The sequence below is a fragment of the Oreochromis niloticus genome, linkage group LG7 (assembly GCF_001858045.2).
Source record: "Oreochromis niloticus isolate F11D_XX linkage group LG7, O_niloticus_UMD_NMBU, whole genome shotgun sequence".
Taxonomy (NCBI): Eukaryota; Metazoa; Chordata; class Actinopteri; order Cichliformes; family Cichlidae; genus Oreochromis; species Oreochromis niloticus.
The window spans coordinates 11,853,117-11,874,913 of record NC_031972.2 but is presented as its reverse complement, the minus strand read 5'-3'; the positions used below and the strand labels follow the sequence as shown (position 1 = coordinate 11,874,913).

The following is a 21,797-nucleotide window of genomic DNA, read 5'->3' as shown; positions in this document are numbered from 1 at the left end:
ACTGGGTGTCATCAGGACGCTACAAGACAGAGCGAACACCATCCCCACAGACACAGCGGCCAGGGAGGCAGAAGAACAGCACATCAAGAAGGCCCTGAGTAAATGTGGTTATCCCAGCTGGACTTTTGTCAAAGCGGGAAAGGCACCTAAAGAAAGCTCCAGCTGATCCAGGAGAGAAGGACAACTGCTGCCCAAGCGAAAACCTGTAGTGATCCCATATGTGTCAGGAGTATCGGAACAGTTGAGACGCATTTTTTCTAAACACCGGGTCTCTGTGGCTTTTAAACCCCAAAACACGCTGCGCCAAAAACTGGTCCACCCCAAGGATCAGGTCCCCCGACACAAACAGAGTAACATACTGTACGCTGTTAAGTGCCAGGAGGATTGTCAGGATTTATACATCGGGGAAACCAAACAACCTCTAGCGAAGCGGATGGCACAACACAGAAGAGCAACCTCATCAGGCCAGGACTCTGCAGTCTATTTACACCTACAGGCCAGTGGACACTCTTTCAATGATGAGGATGTACACATCCTGGACAGGGAGGAATGCTGGTTTGAGCGCGGAGTCAAGGAGGCCATTTACGTGAAGAGGGAAAGACCATCTCTGAATCGAGGAGGGGGCCTGAGGGTACATCTTTCGCCATCTTACAACGCTGTGATTGCAGCCATTCCCCAACTCAAAGTGAATGGTACTCATGGCCATTGATCAGTGTTCTTTGATCAGTGGGTTTTGGTCAGTGATTGTTGATCAATGGTCATGGGAATTTGCATAATTATGATTAAGGAACTGACCTCACAGCCCATTGTTCCTTCAGTGGGCTGGTTTCAGTCATTATGCAAATGTACTGTTTATTAGGTTTGGGGAAACCTGCAGTCAGCTGAGACTGAAGAAGTTACTTGGATGAGTGACGAAACGTTTCTCCCACAAAACGCTACGTCCAGATGATCAGATTCAACTTTTCGAGATTTACTTTCCTGGATGATTGAGAATGCATCAAGACTTATGATGAATGTACTGAAGAGACTACGCTGGCCTGCCTAAGACCTCAGGCGAAAACATCTCTTGACACTCTGTAGTATGCAAGCAGGTCGAATCTGGGAGTGAATCATGGCGTAATCTCCATGCTGAAGACAGTTTACTCCCATCTAGGCAGTAACAACTGCAGGGTGAAGTTTATCTTCTCTGATTTTCTGAAGTGCATTTCATGTGTTTTGCCACTGTTACTGTAAGAGAAACTACGGGACATGTAAGTAAACATGTCCACCACCTTATTATTTACTGACTACCTGACAGTGGTACGTGAGACTGGGCACTTAGTGAGGCTGCTGGGTAGTGCTCTGTCAGATTTTGGTAATGTCCAGCACACGAGCTCCAAGGCTGACTGTGTTGTTTGTTTTTTATAAACTAATAAAAGTTTTTATTTTCCCAAAAAAAACTATAAAAAAGAAGAAGAAGAAGAAGAAGCATTAAATAGTTTTGTAGAAACAGTCCTAACGTTGATAAAGCAATTGTGCTGTAGCTTTAAGTGTTACGTCAGTGTTTCGTATCGCGTGGAGGGCGTGGCCGGCCTGTGAAATGTCAGGGAGGAATGGCGCTCGGCGCGGTATTTTGAACAATCGTCTTTTCCTTTCCTCCCTTTATCTGGAAACGCTGCTTAGCTTAAAAATTTGGGGTAAGCATGACTATGCGTTGGCCCTTTCTAGGATTTAACACACTATATTCAACATAAAGACTCACACTAAAGAATGTATTCAATGTTGAGATATAATGTTGTGCTAGCTAGCTCGGGTTAGCAAGCTCAGCAAGTTTGCTAGTACAGTTGTCCTGCCCGCTGGGCTGTCTAGATGAGACTGCTGTTGCTGTCTTTGCTGCTGATGGTGATAATGATAACAATAACGATAACGATGTTTAAAGATAGACTCCGGTGAAAAAGCAGTATAATATTCCCAGGACTTGGTTCGGCAGAGTATTTTCAGCGCTTAAGGAAAGTTTCTCGTGCACAAAACAGGGACTTGGTGTAAATATCATGTGAGCCGGCCGCTAAGTTTACTTACTGCAACGGCAAATGAAAAGTAAAAGCTAAGTTAGCTGCACATCGAGTTTCATTTGACATACTGGCGAAACGTCTAAAGGATCATAGATATTTTTATATGTATGTAAAATATTAGAAGGCACAAGTCAGCAGTTCCATTTGCTGTTAGTTGTTTTCATATTACTTTAGCTGTTGACCCCGTAACATTCTTGGAATTTACGCTTTTCTGGTTCATTCTCAGACTATAACTCAGTCAAAATATGACTTTCTTGAGGTTAAACTAAAACATCATTTTGAACTGGTTAGGCCACGCTAACTCCAGCCCTAAAACACAGACTGTAAATGCTCTTAAGGAGATCTATAGTAGCAATCGCAATAATTGCATTGTGGAATTAAAATGTTGTATTTCCTCCTATGTCAAGTGACAGGAGAAATTAGTGAAAGCTAGCATTGTTTACGTTGTCAGAGTCTGCAGAGTTTTGTTGTTGTTGTTGTTTTTTGTTGTTTTTTTACTCGCCAGCAGCACCCTGTTAACATCAAGTCTTATCTTCAGCGATTGTTTAGTAATGCTTGTTTTGCAGTGAACTGTCAGTGTAAGTGTCTCTGCTTATTACCAATATTTATAAACGCTTCCCCTCAGCATAGCTTAGCGTTAGCCGGGCAGCTAACTAAGCTGATGACGAGGTAAAAATGGCGGATCTTTCGAAATCCAACCCCGGCCTGAAATAGTAACGCAGCCAACAAAACAGCTTGTCGCTTTTTTTCCTCGCTCTTTGCCCCAGTCAGGACCACTTCTGGGCATTTTTAAAATAAACGAGTGCAACTCAGCACAGTTTTCTTTTGATGGCTTTCATCTGGGGACGTGAAGAGATTCAGCTCAGTCAGCTCTGCGTGTGAATGTGGTATGGAGTGGGTAGGGTTCATATGTGCGTTTCGGTGGATTAATGTTGAGTAGAGTGCAGCAGGACAAAGATACGGCAGAGATGATCGTTGCGGCCTAGCATCAGCTGTCTGCTTCAGTCAAAATCAGCACAAGTCAAACGTTACTCATGCCCACCTCTTTATTTATTACACCTCACGTAATTACTGAAGTGATTTACAGGTAAAGTTATGACAATCTGGCACTTCTACTGCACCAACATGGCTAGCTCGCTAGCTTGAACTATCTTGCTCTATATTCTCAGCACAGCTTTTAGCTGTCTGTCTGTATTATAATCCAGTTATGTATATTGTATAAATGAGTAGAGGAATACATTTTTAAATGAATTGCAAACACTGTTGACTGCAATTAAATGCAACAGCTCTCTAAAATGATGAATGTATATCCTCAGAATTTTAAAATTGTATTATCTTTGTCTGTCTCTCCCTGTTCATGGTGCATCTAGTGCAGTAAATGTAAGCTTCTAGGTCTTTCAAATAATATAAAAGTGATCAAATACAACAGAAAACCCTCCTGCCTAATAGCCAATAAAACAGATTTGACCTGCTGGAGTTTGAACATGTGTGCCTGTATTATAAGTTAAGCTGACAGTGGTGTTAATGTTGTGGCTTACTGGTGTTTTTGATGTATTTTGCAATGACAATTAAAGTTAATTGTATTGTTCTTTCAGGATTAACAGAAAGCTGAGAGTTTGCAAGCATGGATGTAGTGTCACCAGAGCTCAACAGCCTCCTCCCTGATGAGATCATGGATACTGAGGATATAGAGGATGTTCCTCACTCTCAACCTGGCACCACTGGAGTCCACTCAGAGCCCAGTGATGATGCATCGGTCCCAATGGAAACTGATACACCCATGGCTTCAGAGAACGTGAGCCTCTGTTCAGACGCCGCTTTAACCGAACCCACTCAGGCTATGACCACCTCCACAGCCACAGACTCCATGCTTAGTGCCAGCCCCAGAAGTCCGCCTCCTGTCTCAAATTCCAGCACATCGTCTCCTCTTCTTACTATCAAACCAGGCTTGGCTACTTCGACAGCCACAACCAAAACCACAGACAGTGTTACTGGAACTAGTGTGACTACAAGTGGATTACAGAAGCTCACAACTCCATTTACAATCTCTCCTGCAAATCGCCAGATTATTCTCAATAAGGTGGCCTCTCAAGCCTCAGAAGCAGCAAAGTCTGCAGGTAATCCACCTCAGGTCATCAAGCAGGATGGACAGAAACTTTTGGTTACAGCTATAGGAAAATCAGGGCAGCCTATAGTGCTTCAGTTACCCCACACAGGCAGCAAGCCTGGTGTTTCACAGACTGCCGGGGACACCAAGTCTCAAGCTCCGCAGTTTAAAGTGGTGACTATAGGTGGGAGGTCAGACCTGAAGCCAGTGGTGGGCAACCAGGTGACCACATTACAGACCCAGCAGCTGAAGACTGTCCAGGTAACAATGACCTTTTGTATTATTAATACATTTTTACAAAAATATTGCTTGTCATGTTCCACATGTTACTGTTAAATTAAATATATTTACTACTGTAAATGATTGCGTCAATATCAATTGAACATACTGTGTACAAAGGTTTTCAAGCTATTAGATAAGATCTGCTTTGACCTTGATCTAGGCTGCCAGTAAATGTAAGCTAACAACAGTGTACTGACTAAGTACAGTTTTGTGTTTCAGAGAAGATGGAGTGGGACTGTGTCTCAGTAACCAGCAGAACCACTAGGAATCTAGTGTGGAACTATAACGCACATAGCTCAATTCAATATTATTTATACAAATCCAGTCACCTCAAGGGACTTTATATTGCAAGTTAAAGGCTTCTACAGCATTGGTGAGAGAATCCTGATGACATGATGATCACTTAGCACATGACGATGGTAGAGTAGAAAGTCTTTTTCTGAATAGAAGGAACCTGCTGGTAGAACCAGGCTCATGGAAAGCCTAACATGGCCTGTGACTGGTTGGGAGATGAAGGGAAGAGAAGGTAGAAAAAATGAGCATAGAGAGACAACCACTTTGGTGAAGATTAAGAGGTTCAGCCATGTAGTTTGAATGTTGAATGTAAAGATTCCTTGGTGTTTATATTTGTAATTCCAGGGTATTTCCTGTATTTTTTGTTAGGATCTGGTTAAAACCTCTTGGGAGGGGGTGGGATTTGTCTGACTCATAAAGTACAGATGTAACAGGTTTACATTACAGGTTACAAACAAATTGATAAATCTGCCCATTCAACTGTTCTTCGCCTGTCTGGATGTTGTTTAAATGAGCAGTTCTCATATTTGGATTAAAAATTGTTACCAGTGACTGCTTCACTCTGTGTATAAGGGCTAGAGCAAGCATATACACTCGGGCATGTTTGTTTGGGAGTTTTTATCCTCTTAAATAATTTTAAAATTTGTAGGGGAACAAGTACACTCACTCTCAGGGTTTAGGTGAACATTATTAGTGCGCTATTTATTAACAAGCCTAAAATAATATTTTTGTCTAAAATCGTAGCTCAGAGGAGAAGGAAAGGTACATGCTCTTGTTATCCTACATGTAGGAGAATGATTGCAATAATTTACCCCCAGTAAGATATTCAGATTTAAATATGTTTAAAAAAAAAAAGCCACTGGTGTAACTGTGAAAGGAATACCTCAGCTGGTGTGTCTGGCTGCATAAAGTCATGTTGAAGAAGTGCTGATATTGTGTGTACATTGAAAAAAAGTGTCATAATTTCACAGTTGGTATATCAGAGCACTAACAAAGAATTGTCTTAATACTGCACATTGACCAGCTCAGTATGTAATCTTACTATATCACTGATGACCTTTTTCCCTACGAATATAAATTCAGTTATCACCCTCATAAATCCAGTATCAATTAAGTTGTACAACCAGAGATCAGGTATCAACATCAGTATCAGTAAATGAAAATGCAACAGAGCTGACCAAGCTAGGACACACCAGTAGCTGTCAACTGCAGTAAGAGGCAATGTTTGGATATTGAAATGAATATGTTTAAACATTTCTGGCTAATTGTCTTCTCAGATTGCCAAGAAGACACCAGCATCCTCAGCTGCACCAATCAAGTTTATCATCACAAAAACTGTTAACAGCAAAGGTATAAGTCCCCAGACATCAGTGCCTCCTGTGATCACAGGTAAGTCTGAGTAATAACTTTTTGAGGCTATTTTTTGTTTCAGTTTTTAAATAATTATCAAACCACATAGTTTATTGCAGTTTGTTTTCTAATTATGTTGTAATTAGCTTTGTCATTAAACCTTGCACTGTTTGTTCATAGGACGGGTTCTGACCCAGAGTTCACCAGTGATGCCCCCGAGGACCATTACTCTCTCTGAGCCCCACAACACTAATTTACAAAGTATCCCTGGCAAAAAGATTGCCATTTCCCCTCTCAAGACTCCCAGCAAGGTGATATTATATTTTTCTATATTTACTTTAACTGAATATGATCAAGTGGCTAGAGACTAAAACTAATAAGTCTATAGTTTAATTGTCACATAATTACAAGGTTTAACCTGTTACTGCAGGTAAAGCACAAGTGTAATAAATCAGCTCGAAACCCCCTGCAATGTTTACTCAAAAATGTTTGGAATCACAATGATATAATAATGGTACTTTGATCAGAGAAGGATGTTTGCTAGCCATTCTTCTTTAAGGGCTTATCTGTTTCACTCAGTTTAATTGAGAACCAAAGACCTTAGTGTAACACGCTTTTCAAAAAATTAAAACATTTAAGAACACTTTGCAAACACATCGGACTCAACTGGAAAAAAAAAAATCATGCTGATATCTAGTGCTGGGCGATATGACGATATATATCGTGTGGACGATAGAAAAGTGTCTATCGTGCCATTTGTCTTCTATCGTTTCTAACCCTAATTTTATAAATTATTACATAAAATATATCATTAACCCTTTACAACCAGTCGGATCAGGCACACTTCGTTTTGCCTAACTATTTTTAAATCCCTGTAGAACTGGAACCACGTAAGGTAGCGCAATAATTTTTTTTTGCATATGAAACCGTAGGAGTTGTACTTACATCTTATTCCATTAGCTTGTCCTAAGTCACGGTTTCCTTCCACAAATAGCTTTGCAAAAATTGCATAAAAAGCACTTCCAGCAACAAAAACAATATTCCAGAGACACGCTTTGCCGATCCAATCAGCTGTTCATAACACTTCCTACGTTGGAATATAAGTCAGCACGAACTATCGCATGTCCGCTATTACCTGTCCGAAACCGGAAGTGACGTCATTTTCGCGGAAAATGTAGTTTTTAAAAGTCATGTTTGACTTTATGGTTTTCTGTATCGTTTCTGGGATGCTTAGAAGTCAAATGACACCGTTGGAAATGTTTGATGCACATGCTGTTTTTTTGCAAATTTGCATTATAATATTTATTTTCATTTTTCCTGTAGTATATAAAAATTAGTGTATCTCAAAAATAAAACTATGAAGACACTCAAAGTAAATTTCTCGTGGTTGGAAACTATTTTGTGCAACTTTTTTGTATTTACAGTTTTGAGGGATAAACCTCTTAAATTTCTCTAACTAGAAATATATGTTTAAAAAAAACAAAAACAATTTTCAATTTTTTTGTAGTTTATTGCACTTTTTTGCAATTTATGTAGTTACTATGGACTTAATGCATACATATTATTACCATTTGGGCTATAACGGTTGTATTGATGTATAGCAACTTGAAATGCTCCCACAAATGGCACTACATCATGTAAAATGTAAAGATAAGCTCTGGCGGACTTGGTTCTATGGTAGGTCTTAAAGGGTTAAATAGCCTGTGGCAAATATATTAGTGTTGTCTTCTCACTATACATACTCTTAACTTTATGCAAGAGAAAATAAAGTATAAAAAAATGATATTTTTCGCAAAGAAACAGTGTCTTGTGGTTTTGCGACATTGTGCTGCTTTACGTGCACCCGGATTTGCGACATGCTTTACGGTAACTCAAAACAAAGACTGCACCCTCTCCACTCGCTGTTTACAGACCACAGGTCAGGTGGTATATCGTGATATATATCGTTATCGTGATATAAAATAATTCATATTGTGATAAATATTTTTTCCATATCGCCCAGCACTACTGATATCTATATCGATATGGACTGGATAATGTGTTAAGAATGGAAGGTCCACATCATTTAATGGAAATGAAAATTTTCATCCTCCAGATGGCTGAATTCAAAGACGCCCTGAAACACAGGTAGAGAGTATTTTGTATGGGCCCTTACATGCTCGCATTCATGCCTGACAACATTGAGGAATTAACCATAATGAGACGATAGATGGTGTACTGGGGGATATCTTCTTAGATGTGAACCAGTGCATCACTGAGCTCCTGGAAAATCTCAGGTGCAACTTGGCAACATCAGATGGACAGAAACATAATGTCCCAGAGATGTTCTATTGAATTCAGGCGAGAATGGGGTCCAGTTAATGGTATCAGTTCCTTCCAGAAACTCCCTATATACATTTGACACATGAGGCGCAAGGGTATGGTCTGACAGACTCACACTCAGGGTGTGAGGTCTGTGCGTCCCTCCATTCCTTCTCAGACCATCACTGGGCCACTACCAAACTCTGCTGAATGACATTATTGGCAGCAGAATGCTCTCCATGGCTTCTCCAGACCCTTTCACATCTGTGACATGAGCTCAGGGTGTTCTCACTTGTGAAAAGCACAGGATGCCAGTGCTGGACCTGCCAATTCTGGTATTCTATGGCAGTCGGGCTTCATGATGCCAGGAAGAGAGCACAGAGGCAGAGTAACTGCCTGTCTCCTGGAGTCTCCTCCATGCTCTTGAGACTATGGTGGGGGATGTAGCAAACTTTCTAGACTCCAGGTACCCCCTCATGTGAAACTGGCCCTAACCAAATGCAAAACTAGTGAAAAAACAGTCAGAAAAGATGAGGAGGGAAAAAATGTCAGTGGCCTCCATCCAATTTGGTTGCACATGTGACCTAATTTCTCAATGGTGCGACTAGAAAAAATCCTAGGTCGCACCGGTGTGACCAGCCGTTTGAGTTAAAAAAGAAAAAAAAAAAGGCTTTGCAACTCTGAAAGTCTCCGTGTGGTCAACAACAGACACATTATGCTCATATTGTGGTTTAAACCAATCAGAGAGAGAGAGACTCAGTCAGAGGCGGGACCTCTCTGATATTCCTGTAGGCTTACGTTTGAAAGTGCAGGCAGATAGAGAGAGGTGCGTAGCCTAGGCCTGATAGTGGATGTAGCTGTGGGTAATGAGAAAAGATGAAAAGAAAGATTGATAACTTTTTCGTGAAGTTAAGGCCTGATCCGTTGAAATTCATAGCCAGTGCTCTGACAACCTCTCAGGTTATGTCTAACACTTGTCCAGAGACGGCATCAGATTATGAGCCACATATGATCGACTTCTGAGCCGGAGCCCACTGAAAGTAAAAGGGGGAAAGTGTATACATTTTGAAGAGAGTGGCTTGACCAGTTTCCCTGGCTAAGATATAGTAAAGCTGACAACATTATGCACTGCATTTACTGTCGTGAGTGTAGAAAGACCATGCCCGGTAATACTGCATTTGTGACTGGTGCAAATACATTTCGAATTGAAACGCAATTGAAATGAAATTATATGACGCAATATAAATGCACTGCCCAAGTGTCCCTTCTCCCCACTGCCTTTCAGCGGCAGGCAGCAGCAAACAGGTCATCAGAGGAGGCCAAGATGATGATTAAGTTTAACATTGCCTACAGTATTGCCAAAGAAGAATTTCTGTTCACTAAGTTCAAGTCCAAAATAATTCTTCACAAGAAAAATGGCTTGAACATAAACCCCACATACAGTAATGATATCGCATGCGCCCAGTTTTTAGGTGTCACCCAGACACACGGGGGGGGGGGGTCCTTTTAATTTAGATTTTTTTTTAATTTAATATATCTTCAGATGTTTTAAGTTTAAATTTTAGATCAGTGTAGCACTTTAAGCACAAACACTTTTTCAATAACTTATCTGTCTTTTAGAACTGTGCTCCAAATAAAGTTGTTAGTTAATCATTTACAAATCAATATTGTCTGAATGGACAGCAATTTAAAAAAAAAAAAAAAAAAAAAAAAAGTGAACATGTAAAACTGCGGTGTTAAGCAATGTCGTTGAAAAGGTTGGGTGAACCTAACTTTTGTGCTGGTTCACCCAAAAAAAAAGTTAGGCGCACCAATGCAACCATGGCAAAAAGTTAGTCTAGAGCCCTGGGGTATTATCGTCACCCTGCTGGGCAGGTGGGTGGCATGGACACCTACATTTGTGAATGGGATAACGTAGACACTTCAAGTTGATACTATAGGTGTATGTACTAAAAATCTCAGAAGAGTTCGAATCTCAGTGACTTTGACCTTGAGGTCATAGGTAAAGTTTTATGAAAATCTTGTGACTGCGTTAACTGAAGAATAAAATGACGTAGGATTTTGAAATTGATCCCATAGGTGTGTCTGCTAGGAAGCTGAGGGGTAGCATTGGTGGTTGGGCCGATACAGTTATTTAAAAAAACAATTTGATTATCTTTGTTTTTTGGAAATGTAGTTATTAAAAAATGCAGCAGATGTATTGTAAAGCTCTTTATCACACTCTTTGAATATTTAGACGGCCCACAACGGATTGATGTGTCACAGTACATAAACATCATCGTATTTGCAGACAGGACTTTATATTGTATTGTATTGTATTGTATTATATTATATTATATTATATTATATTATATTATATTATATTTAGTGCTGTCAGCGTTAATCTCGATAAAATGACGTTAACGCCATAACCGCATTAATGCGGCAAATCTCCGTTAGCGAGTTAACGCGGATCGCCCGGTACGTGGAGCTGGACGGCGCTAACGCGTTAATGCTGTGTAGCCCCACGCACGGAGCGATTCACGATAACTTGCTAATGGAGATTTGCCGCGTTAATGCGGTTATGGCGTTAACATCATTTTAACGAGATTAAGGCTGACAGCACTAATTATATTAGATATTTCTTTCACCCCTACTAATTAATGAATATCTATACGTAGTGTTTTGCAATTGACTTGTTATAGAATGTTGGTTTATGTGACATTCCTGTTACCACACATAATGGCAGCTATATTGCCATCCAACTAGGGTCTTTGTTTAATCAGGTGACATTTTCACAGCTCATACTGCTTGTCTGTTCCTGCCAGGTGACTGTGGTGTCTGTGGCTTCCCCGACCTCCAGTGCTTCTCAGAAGTCTGTAGCACTGCCTGTGAATGTAGCACTTGGCCAGCAGATCCTTACAGTCCAGCAGTCAACATCTGTATCTCCAGTCAAGGTGGCCACTAGCCAATCAACAACGCAGGTAACATGAAAGCACAGAACAGTCAGTTGTAGTTGATGCCATCTGATCTGAGGGGAAAAAAGGAATTTGAAAAGAAAAGTATTCACCTTGTTTATGTGCATAAGTGTCATTTCAGCTCAGTATGAGAGACAAGGAGTTGCTGCATACTGCTGTAATGTGCAGTCATGCTAGTTTCCTCCCTTTTCCTCCTCTCTTCTTTCTTTGCTCTTGAGTGCACCTCATTTTACTGCTACACACAAACAGGCCGCATTTAGAATTGAGCTGACAGGAAGCAGGTGAAGTGGGAGACGACTCACTGTTACTGCAAGTGCAGTTTAAAAAAATAGAACAAAAAACCCCCAAACTTCCAAATAAGCATTACACTGATGAATGAAAACAAACATGGAGCAAACATACAGTTGAAAGCTGTGAAAAGATAAAAATAGAGTGAAATGGCTTCTTCTGTGCTATGTTAGCTCTTGAAATAATAATTGCTGCTGTGAAGTGAACACAGAAAGGGCAATTCAGAAACCCCTATGAGTGAAACTGAGGAGGGTGCCCGAAGGTGAGCGGCTGTACATTGGAGTTTTTCCTGGTGGATGATCCCGGTTTTTCGCACTGCAAGTTCTAGAGAAACTGAATTTTCTTCTTTGTATATAAAACAATAAGTTGTGCAGTTGTTTTTGTTAAACTGACTGGATTGCTAAAGCTATGGCCATCTGATGCAGAATATGCAGGACAGACAGTGTCATGTTTATCTCAGTGTGCTATGTGGGACACCAATGATGATGACTTACCTCACATATAAATTTTACCTCCATAGCAATATACATTTTTGCCAGAAATAAAATGGTTTTGTAAGATTGTTTCCAAGCAGATAGAAAGATAATTAATACTCAAAACAATTAAATGTTTTCATGTGACCACATGCCACAACTATGATATAAAATTGTTTTTATGCATTTTACATGTATAACAATGGATCAGCATTTGGGGAGCTTAATCCTGGCCTGCAAAAAAGAAACTGAAGTACACTTTGAAGATTGTATTGCCAGAAATGTGTAAAACGGGCAGCTCTTAACAAACTACTTTCAGGATGAGGTTCTCTGGTATTTGTTGTTGGTGGTGGTGGTGGGGTTTTTTTTGTTTGTTTGTTTGTTTTTTTTAAATTTTCTCTTCTATTACTGGCTTCAGTCTGTTTCTCCTTTTTGTATGTGAATGTTTTCAGAACATTAAACCTGTGGCTGTTGGAGGAGTGGGAGGTTCCCAGTTTAAAACGATCATACCCCTGGCCACCCAGCCCAACGTGCAGCAGATCCAGGTGCCTGGCAGCAGGTTCCACTATGTTCGCCTCGTCACAGCAACGACAGCGAGCAGCACAGGACAGCCCAGTGGTCCCAGTACCAGCTCTATACAGACAGGTGACCTATGAACTTGTTTTGTTTCCTCTGCTAACAAATACAGGCAGCACTTAGTAATTGCGCTGTACCAACTTGTGATGGTGCTTATTCCACAGCTAAACCCATGGTGGTCAGTACAGCAGCAGTCAGGATGTCTGTCCCAGTTGTCCCAGCACAGACCATGAAACAGGTAAGCTGGGTATCCAAGTTCATTCAAACAGAACTTTCTCTGAAATGTCCCTTGAGCTGCATTCATGGTTTTTATTCCCCGTAGGTGGCACCTAAGCCCTTAACATCAGGACCACAAGTAGTAACCACCACTCAGACTCAGCAACGTTTGATCATGCCTGCCACTCCACTCCCCCAAATCCAGCCCAACTTCACCAACCTCCCTCCAGGCACCGTCCTGACCCCAGCTCCAGGAGGAGGGAATGTGGGTTACGCGGTTGTGCCAGCACAATATGTCACACAGGTTAGCGAATGTTCTTTGTGTGCTTTTTGGTTTGAAGGGTTTTTTTGTTTTGGTTTTTTTTTGTTTCTTTGTTTTTAATAGATGCATTTCTTTTTCCTGAGTGAGTTTCAATATTGTGTTTCTGCCTTTCTCATAGATCCAGCAGCCACCATTTGTGACGCTTGCCAGCAGCTCTAGTTTTTCTGCATCCACTGGTATCCAGACTCAGGCCAGATTGCCTCTTAATGGGTAAGAAAGAGCAGAAGCCATCTTACTATAACTTTTGTTTTTATATATATTGCATTGATAGACCAACTAAATGATATCCGTTCTATTTAAAAAGATGTTTACTTTAATATTAAAGTGATTTTCTTCATTTGTTCTCCTGACTGTCTATAGTTTAATCTAATTAATGTTCATTGGTTCAGTTTGTCAGCAGCAGAAACAACCTCAAGACCAAGAAAACCATGTAACTGCACCAAGTCACAGTGCCTTAAACTGTAAGTGTAACTGTCATTAATAATGTTTATACATTCGATAAATCCAGGTGAAGCTCAATAATTAATGCATGTTTGTATGCAAACTATATGTTTGTAATTTCAGCTGAATATTTTGTAAAGTCATCTGTTACATTATATTTTAGCTTTTCGTCTGTGAGTCAGAAAAAACAAACAATTCAAGTTCCTGTTTACGCTCCATAAATATTGATGCATATTTTTAATATTGTAAATATTTTTTAGCTCATCTGGCAGAGGGACAAGTCTCCTTTTTTAAAAAAACATTAAGACAAAAGTTCAGTGCACTTGAGCTTAAATTGATTTGTTGGTCAAAGTAGGGCTGGGTTTTTATTAATGAACCTGTAGAAGGATTATCAGTTGCCTGCAGCTGCTTTTGTCTCCAGATTGCTCAGGTTCTCTAACCTGGTATGCTTTTAGTACTTTGTGACAGTTGGCTTTCTGCATTGGCTCTCTGTTCCAGCTGCTGTGTAGGTCTCCTGAGGCTCACAAGCCCACTGCCACTTGTGGCTAGCTGTGCCCCTACCTGCACCCACAGCCATCTTACAGTGGAGGCCAAAGGCTGGCAGGGAATCACGTGTGCCCTTCCAAAATGAGATTTAGGGTCATAAACACCCCATGGTGTTTTTGACCCTCATTGTATTTAAAGTTAAATAAAATCTCAGTTCAGTGACTTTATTGTGTTTACTTTAAGGAATAGTTATTGTTCATAATATAGATAACAATAATCTTCTCATACACAAATGCCTAGGTAAAACTATAAATTCATGACCCTTATTTCCAGGAAATCAAAGAACAACTTTGCTATGAAATCGCCATGGTAAATGATAAATGGACTGGTTTTTATATAGTGCTTTTATACTCTGCTTGAGGACCCAAAGTGCTTTATACAACATGCCTAATTCACCCTTTCACACAAGCACTTCTTTCTACACCTAAGTGCTCTCTGATGTGTTTCTTATTAACACTTGGAGCATAACTTGGGGTTCAGTATCTTGCCTAAGGATACTTTGGCATGCAGACTGGAGCAGCAAGAGATTTAACAACCAAACTTCCAATTAGCTGAGCTGGTAATGGCTAGTTTTAAAAAGTCCTAATACAGTATTATTTTGCGGTGGAAACCATCTTTCCTTTTTATCAGAGTTTAGGAAGCACTGAGAGACTTAATGTTGCTGAATCACATTACAGTTGACGTGGTTTTAATAAATGGTGTTTTTTTGTTTTGTTTGTTTGTTTGTTTGCCTTCCTGTAGCTACTGTGACTGTTTTGCAAATGGAGAGTTCTGCAATAACTGTAACTGCAATAACTGCTTCAATAACCTGGAACATGAAACTGAACGTCTCAAAGCTATAAAGGTGAGGCAGAAGTCCACTTTCAGAATTCTGTTTTTGGGCTGAACTGCATCCTGTCTGACCCATAAATCACTGCACAAACGTGTTTTCACAGACTTGTTTGGACCGAAATCCAGAGGCCTTTAAACCTAAAATTGGTAAAGGCAAGGAGGGAGAGTCGGACCGTCGACACAGCAAGGGCTGCAACTGCAAACGCTCAGGCTGCCTGAAGAACTACTGCGAGTGCTACGAGGTAAGCTCTCCAGTTTTCATTTTTTACAGATGGCATCACCTACATTCATTCTTCTCTTATTGGCATTTAATTTCCTTAATTTTTGTTTCTCTTCACAGGCGAAGATCATGTGTTCGTCCATTTGTAAATGCATCGGCTGCAAAAATTTTGAGGAGAGCCCGGAGAGGAAGACGCTAATGCATTTGGCAGATGCAGCAGAAGTGAGAGTTCAGCAACAAACGGCAGCCAAGACCAAACTATCCTCACAGATCTCAGATTTGCTCATGCGGACGACGCCTGTGATTTCAAGTGGAAGTGGCAGGTACCTGAAACACAGTTCACACTTTTTTCTAGATAAAATCACATTTGCGAGGAGCTTCTTTTACAGTAAACATATGATGTGTACTTTTGTAGAATCTTTAGATAAAGAATGTTGCACAAGTAAGGGCTGCAGGAGATTGACTGACAGATTGGTGCAAGATCTGCAGTGATGCGGACGCAGTACCGCAAGAATGAGATTATGGAAATGATCTTCCAGTGAAGGGTGGCTGGACACTCCTTTAGAGAGAGGGTGAGGAGCTCAGTCATTTGGGAGGGACTCAGACTGGAGTTGCATCTTTTGATGGCTTATGAAGGCCTTTATGTCACCCTGCAAGAAGTGTCCAGGAAGAGGGAGGTTTGGGTGAATCTGGATCCTGATACTCAGGAGAGATGAATGAATAAAGCACTTATCTTTTATTTCATTTAAACAATAATGGCTACATCCCAGATACATTGTAAGGAACAAGTCTTCTTTTCTTGCAAAGACCAACTTATGTCTAGGGATGCACCCATTCAACTTTTCAGTTCCAGTGCTTGAACTTAACCCTGGGCACCAAACCAATACCAGTGTTAAATTAATAAGCTGTATAGCAGAAGACACTCAGAATCTCTGTTGTCTGCAATGCATCATCAAACTTGACCTAAACTACCTAAACTTTAAAACTTTAAGTAGAGATGTATGTGCTTTCAGAAATGGTGCAAAATGTGTGCGTTTCCTGTACAAGCTGCAGGAGTGTCAGCACATCTATATGAAGCTATTGGGGGGGAGGGGTCATTAAAACTCACCTGTGTCTGATTGACATAGTCTCCACGATCCATCTGCTTACTACTGGTGAGACCAGATAATGATGGCTTTGTTGTCAATACTTAGACTTTTGTTTTGCTTTTCCCCCAGGCTCCCATATACGTTTGTAACAAAGGAAGTGCTTGAAGCAACGTGCGAGTGTCTGCTGGAGCAGGCCAAAAAAGCAGAACAGACTCACCAGCCTCAAGTCGAGGCAGAGAGGATGATTCTGGAGGAGTTTGGACACTGCCTCATGAGGATAATCAGCTCGGCAGGGAAAGCCAAATCAGACTGTGCCTCCATCAACTGCTAGGCCGAGGCCTGTAAAGGCTCTCCACCCTCTAACCCTCCTACCAGCTGTGGAGGCTAAGAGCATGGATTACTTTTTGCACTCTGTCCTAGACCCCCAGGGTTTCTGGCCTGCAGGGGAACAGGTTGTCTCCTTCATCAAAAGGCAGAACAATGAACTGAAGGCAGGCAGATCCCACCCCACCCTCCCACCCCCGCCTTAGCCAAGCTGAGGCCAGCTGGAATAATAAAAAACATGGAGCAGTTGTTTGCACTGTTCACCTATGCTAACAGAAGGAGAAATGGACTGGCTTTGAAGATGTTACCATACTTGTCCACCTGAGTGTGATGCACACAAATGACTGAACAGGAATACAAATGTTCTTTCACTTGATTTTCTTTTTTTTTTTTTTTCCCCCATTTTTTTTTTTTTACAAATTTCCCTCCCAAACCTCTATCAAATGTTTCCTTCACATTTGCTGTTTTTCTTTGAGGTTTGTTTTGAGATTTAAAAAAATGCCTGTAATTTTATGTAATCCGTATATTTGTGCTTTCAGTAGACAAAAAAAGAATATGTATCTTTTGATATTTATTTTCACAGGTATTTGTAATCATTGTCAGCGCTAATATTGTGTGGCTTAAAATGCTACAACATGTTAATTATTAACCAAGGCTAGGCTAAATTGTTTTAATGAGAAATAAGTAGATGCAATCTTTGGTTTTATCCTAAATCCAAGTGTAAGATGAATGCATACACACACAGTACAGAATAGTTGTAACTTGGTTACACTGACAGAGGTTCACATTTCTCCTGGTGCTGTTTTGTTTTCTTAGTTACATGCTTACTGTACATTAAAAACCAATTACACCCACGTGACTTGTTTGGTGTTCTTTCAGATGTCTGGACATGATAGCCTAAGTGTTTTCCAGCCCTGTCCGCACCTGTGTACCTTTAGACTCTCTAATGTCTCAATTTTAGTCTGGCCTAAGCTATAAAGTTGAGACTTGTGAACAAGGGCTAGAAGAGCTGCTTGTTGTGCTTTAAGCAAACAAATGTGGGCAAAGCTTGTTTTAATGTTTGTTTGGGGTTTTTTTGTATTTAGGGTATGAACTTCAAACAGAAAAACAGAAAAGTTATTCACAGAGTTCCACAGGAACACTGTCCCAGTACTGTCAATGAAGCCAGATGACACAAATCAATTAAAATACAGGCAACTCTGGAAAAACATAAATCTGCTGTTGTAAAACCCCTTTAAAAAGCATTCAGCTGATCCAAAACACATCAAGTATGCTAACAGGAAAAGAGATCATATTTCTTTCATATTGTTTTCTCTTTCTTGTTCTCCCTTTGAGCACCATTACAGACCTGCTAGTTCTATTATTTTTCATTATTTCTGTCATGTACACACTCATATATACAGACATGATATATCTGTCAGCATACATTCAAGTAATCGCTTCAGTCTGCTGGAGAAAGCTCATGAACCAAAGCATGCTACAGCATCTGCCAAACATGGTGGAGGTGGAAACATTGCTATGGCATCTCTGTATAGCTGCCAGTGGAACTAAGTCGCTGCTGTATATTGATTATGTGACTGCAGATAGAAGAAGTCCTCACTCTCTGCTCAGACTCAGCCAAAACTGAGCGGATGGTGTTTCACGGTGTAAATGGATAATGCCTTGACCTTTGGTCTCAAAGAAATGGGCTGTTCTTCAAAGGATCAGTCAGTCGTCTGATCATACAGGTTACTGAAGACAAAAGTGAAGGCAGAGAGACCCATAAACGAGCAGCAACAATGTGGCTGGAGTGAAGACCTTACTCTGTGCTGTGTTTGTTAAGAAAAAGAAAAGAAGAAATATCAATTACTTCTAGACTTCAGGCAGTCATTGACTGCAAAAGATCTTCATACAACTAAAGAGTCCTTAAATTTGAAATGATGTCAATTTGTCCAATAACCTTTGAACATATAAAAATAGGCAACCTTGCATAAAACTATTTCTAATTCCTAAAAAGTTTGCAGAAAATTGTTTTGCAAGTCACTGAATTAAAGCTAAAAGTCTTATTATTAGGTAGACATGGTACATGCAGGTGAGATTACTGAGATAAAACAGTGCAACGTGCCGGATGTGTGAGGCAGAAAGAAAGAAGGTTGAGTAGATTTTAACTGGGTCTATTATAAATATAAAGCAACGAGGGTTATCAAGTTGTATTTGTTTGGAGCGGGTAACACTTGATTTTCTGTACCACTTGGTGGCGACAATCTACCACTTCGTTGTTTGACCCTCGAAGAAGAAGAACAGGAAGAAGAAGACACACGAAGAAGAAAAAGAAGCAGAAGGAGGACAACCATGAGTGTTGGTGTTGGCGGTCAGTATCATGGCTGGGAAAATAAGGCTCTCAGAGAAAATTAGTTTCTGAAATGCGAATTGTTGTATGTATCTTAAATTGCATTATCTACACCATTCCTCTAAATTAAATGTGTAGACGGTTTGGGGAGCTAGCTCGCTTCCGAACGTGATTTGAAACGAGGTGTGGCATTGAACGTTAGCCTAACTAACCCCTCTGCACGTGTGGAGAGAGACTAGGTTGCAAACTTTGCTGGTTTGGTGAAAACGTAAAACGTTGATCAAGAGTCACCGCCAGCAAAATAAGCCAACATTTTCTGAAACTGGAGTAAACGCTTAAAAAAATCGGCGCACACACCATAATTCTAATTCAGTTTTTTTTCTTTGCAAAATACAACTATACGATAATCGTATTTTGCAGGCAACTTATGTTCTGATTCGTGTGCCGGTTTATATAGAAACTAATTGATTTTGTTTTCACAGGTCAGCTGCAGAAAAGAAGTTCCCTTGAAGTGAGCCACGTGTGGATGTGACTTGCATGTATGTATGTCTAAATGCCCAACAACATATTGTTAACTAAATATGCTTCCCAATGATTATACCAATCACTACCCATCTGACCCATTCATATGTCTGGGGAAGATTATACACACGCTTTCAAATGAGGGTGTTATCTTATATTTTCTTAAATAAAGTGCACCTCTATTGTCAAATTTAACTGTTTATTTTAAATTGTTCTTCCAGGGTTCAACTGCTGAAATGTTTCCCCGAGTTCAGGTGATGTATTGATACAGCTGCATAATGACCTGACTGCTTTGTCTTCATGTTACTTTAAATTTGTTGTCAAATAAAAGCAAATTGTCAATGAAGTTTTGTTTTGTGACATTCATTGGCTGTTGCTACTTTTTTGGTACATATATTAAAACAATGCAGAAAAATGCATTGCCTTTGATCCTCTTTACTGCTAGCATTGACAGAGTCAGACAGCCAATGTTGTAGAGAAACTGTAGTTACTCTACTTCTATAGTTATTTTGTCCTATTGCTTTATCGATTTTTGGTGCTAATTTGTAATGTAAAACTGACGTTTCTTAATGCTTTTATAGATAATGCAGTTTTCATATACATTTTTTTTAAGATTTTCAAGCCAAGGAAATGGAGAGGTACATGCAACTCAGTTCAAACCAGTGTTTATATGGGAGTCCTTGTTACAATTACTTGAATATGTTTAGCATTAAATATTTAAAACTAAAAAAAATTGGACAAAACATGAAAACCAATTTAAAACTATTCTCACCACTCATAACCTAATCAGAATTTAAAGGGTCTTTAGATTTCCTTAATGACCTTTCTATGGGTTTAACTGGGGGAAAAAAACCCACTAAAAAATTGGATTAATCCCTTCCCAAGATATTTGAACAGTTAAGTAGTTAACTGAACAAGTTTTAATGACAATTTGAGTCAAAACAGGCAAAAATATAGTCAATAATAGTCACTCTGTTAGTAACCAAGTTTCTAAAGATACAATTTAAAATTTGTTCTTTTCTATCTTGTATGTTATGTGCAAACAATTAAATTCTATTTAGTTTTTATGTATATAGCACCAAATGGCAACAGATACACCCGTTATTCCTATCGCTTAGGTGCCCTTTTTTATCAGTGTCAAGTGGCTTAAACAAACAAAAAAGGAATCACTCCTTTCAAAATGGTGCCGTACAAGAACTGAATATAAACCTAAAAGAACAGCAAGAATGCCGAGAAAACTACTGCTCGAGTCATTGGGAGCAAAATATAAATGAATGAGGGGTGGCTAAAGGTTTTTGCATATTACTGTAAATGAAATACTGAAGCATTTAAATGCTATAAAGACCGGTTCGTTACTATTCCTACTCCTTAATAAAAAAAAATACTTTAAAATGATAAATGTTTACATAAAATAGCTATTACTAATATTTATAGCGTTTATCTTAACATTAGCATAAATTAGCAATGTCACTACCCGATCTGTACCCCGCATGCGCAAATGTTACGTCACTTCCTCTCTTTGCCAACATTGCGACATTCAATATATTTGAACGATACGGTTAGCGCCCAGTTAGCTCCTAGCATTTCTCAACAGCTCTGCCTCCTTTTCGACTACCGGGACATTTAAACAATGGATAATCCGTATACAAACAAATTCATGCTTTTCTCCTCAACAGAGAGCGTCCCCCGATTGAACAACAGCGCCGTAAAATAAGAAGAATGGCGCCTAATTACAGAGTTAATAATACAGACTTTGTAATGTGTCACGTGAAGATTCATCAGCCAGATGAAGTGTTTACTGACAATTGACAGTGATAGCGGAGATCATCATCACTATTCCAATCAATCCTCTCCACACAGACAAGCATAAACACACTGACTATCACTAAATCAAATTAAACACACGTTTGTAATGACGCTAATTCAGTTTACAATAGGGTTCATTCGCTCAGTCAGCAGGTGGCAGTATCCTCGAACACTGGGGAGTAAACTACCATTAAACGAACAGAAGAAGAAGAAGTAAACCCCTGCACATGCGCGGTACGGATCGGGTAGACCCGATTTGTACGGTCCGATTTTGCGCATGCGCAGTAAGTATCGGGTAGTCCTAATCCGTAACTATCTTTTTATTTTTTTGTTTTTGTCTACATTATATTAAACGTTTCATTATCGGAAACATTTTGAGAGACACTTATTATTCTTAACATTATAACAGATACTCTGACCCGTAACTATCGTAAAACGCTTCGACCGGAAGTAGACACCTTTCGCGCATGCGG

The 21,797-nt window shown here is 39.9% G+C and overlaps 1 protein-coding gene and 1 long non-coding RNA gene across 4 annotated transcripts; both read left to right on the top strand.

The window, feature by feature from the left end:
* The first annotated feature begins 1,542 nt into the window (after window positions 1-1,542).
* On the top strand, window positions 1,543-17,521 carry lin54 (lin-54 DREAM MuvB core complex component). Of its 3 annotated transcripts, none has more exons than XM_005459679.4 (14): window positions 1,543-1,676; window positions 3,647-4,419; window positions 6,012-6,123; window positions 6,265-6,395; window positions 11,193-11,348; window positions 12,556-12,748; window positions 12,844-12,917; window positions 13,002-13,199; window positions 13,336-13,427; window positions 13,607-13,678; window positions 14,946-15,048; window positions 15,140-15,277; window positions 15,376-15,578; window positions 16,473-17,521. In XM_005459679.4, exons 2-14 carry the CDS (start codon window positions 3,676-3,678, stop codon window positions 16,672-16,674), a joined length of 2,418 nt encoding a protein of 805 aa, XP_005459736.1. In that variant the 5' UTR covers window positions 1,543-1,676; window positions 3,647-3,675; the 3' UTR covers window positions 16,675-17,521. The 3 variants fall into 3 exon arrangements, with proteins under 3 accessions (XP_005459736.1, XP_005459737.1, XP_019216232.1); XM_005459680.4 differs by lacking the exon at window positions 1,543-1,676 and adding an exon at window positions 1,748-2,938; XM_019360687.2 differs by lacking the exon at window positions 1,543-1,676 and adding an exon at window positions 2,984-3,138.
* Window positions 17,522-18,885: 1,364 nt separating this feature from the next.
* On the top strand, window positions 18,886-19,666 carry LOC106099039 (uncharacterized). The gene is made up of 2 exons (XR_003220845.1): window positions 18,886-19,017; window positions 19,479-19,666. It is a non-coding gene; the product is annotated as an uncharacterized LOC106099039 (long non-coding RNA).
* Window positions 19,667-21,797: the final 2,131 nt, after the last annotated feature.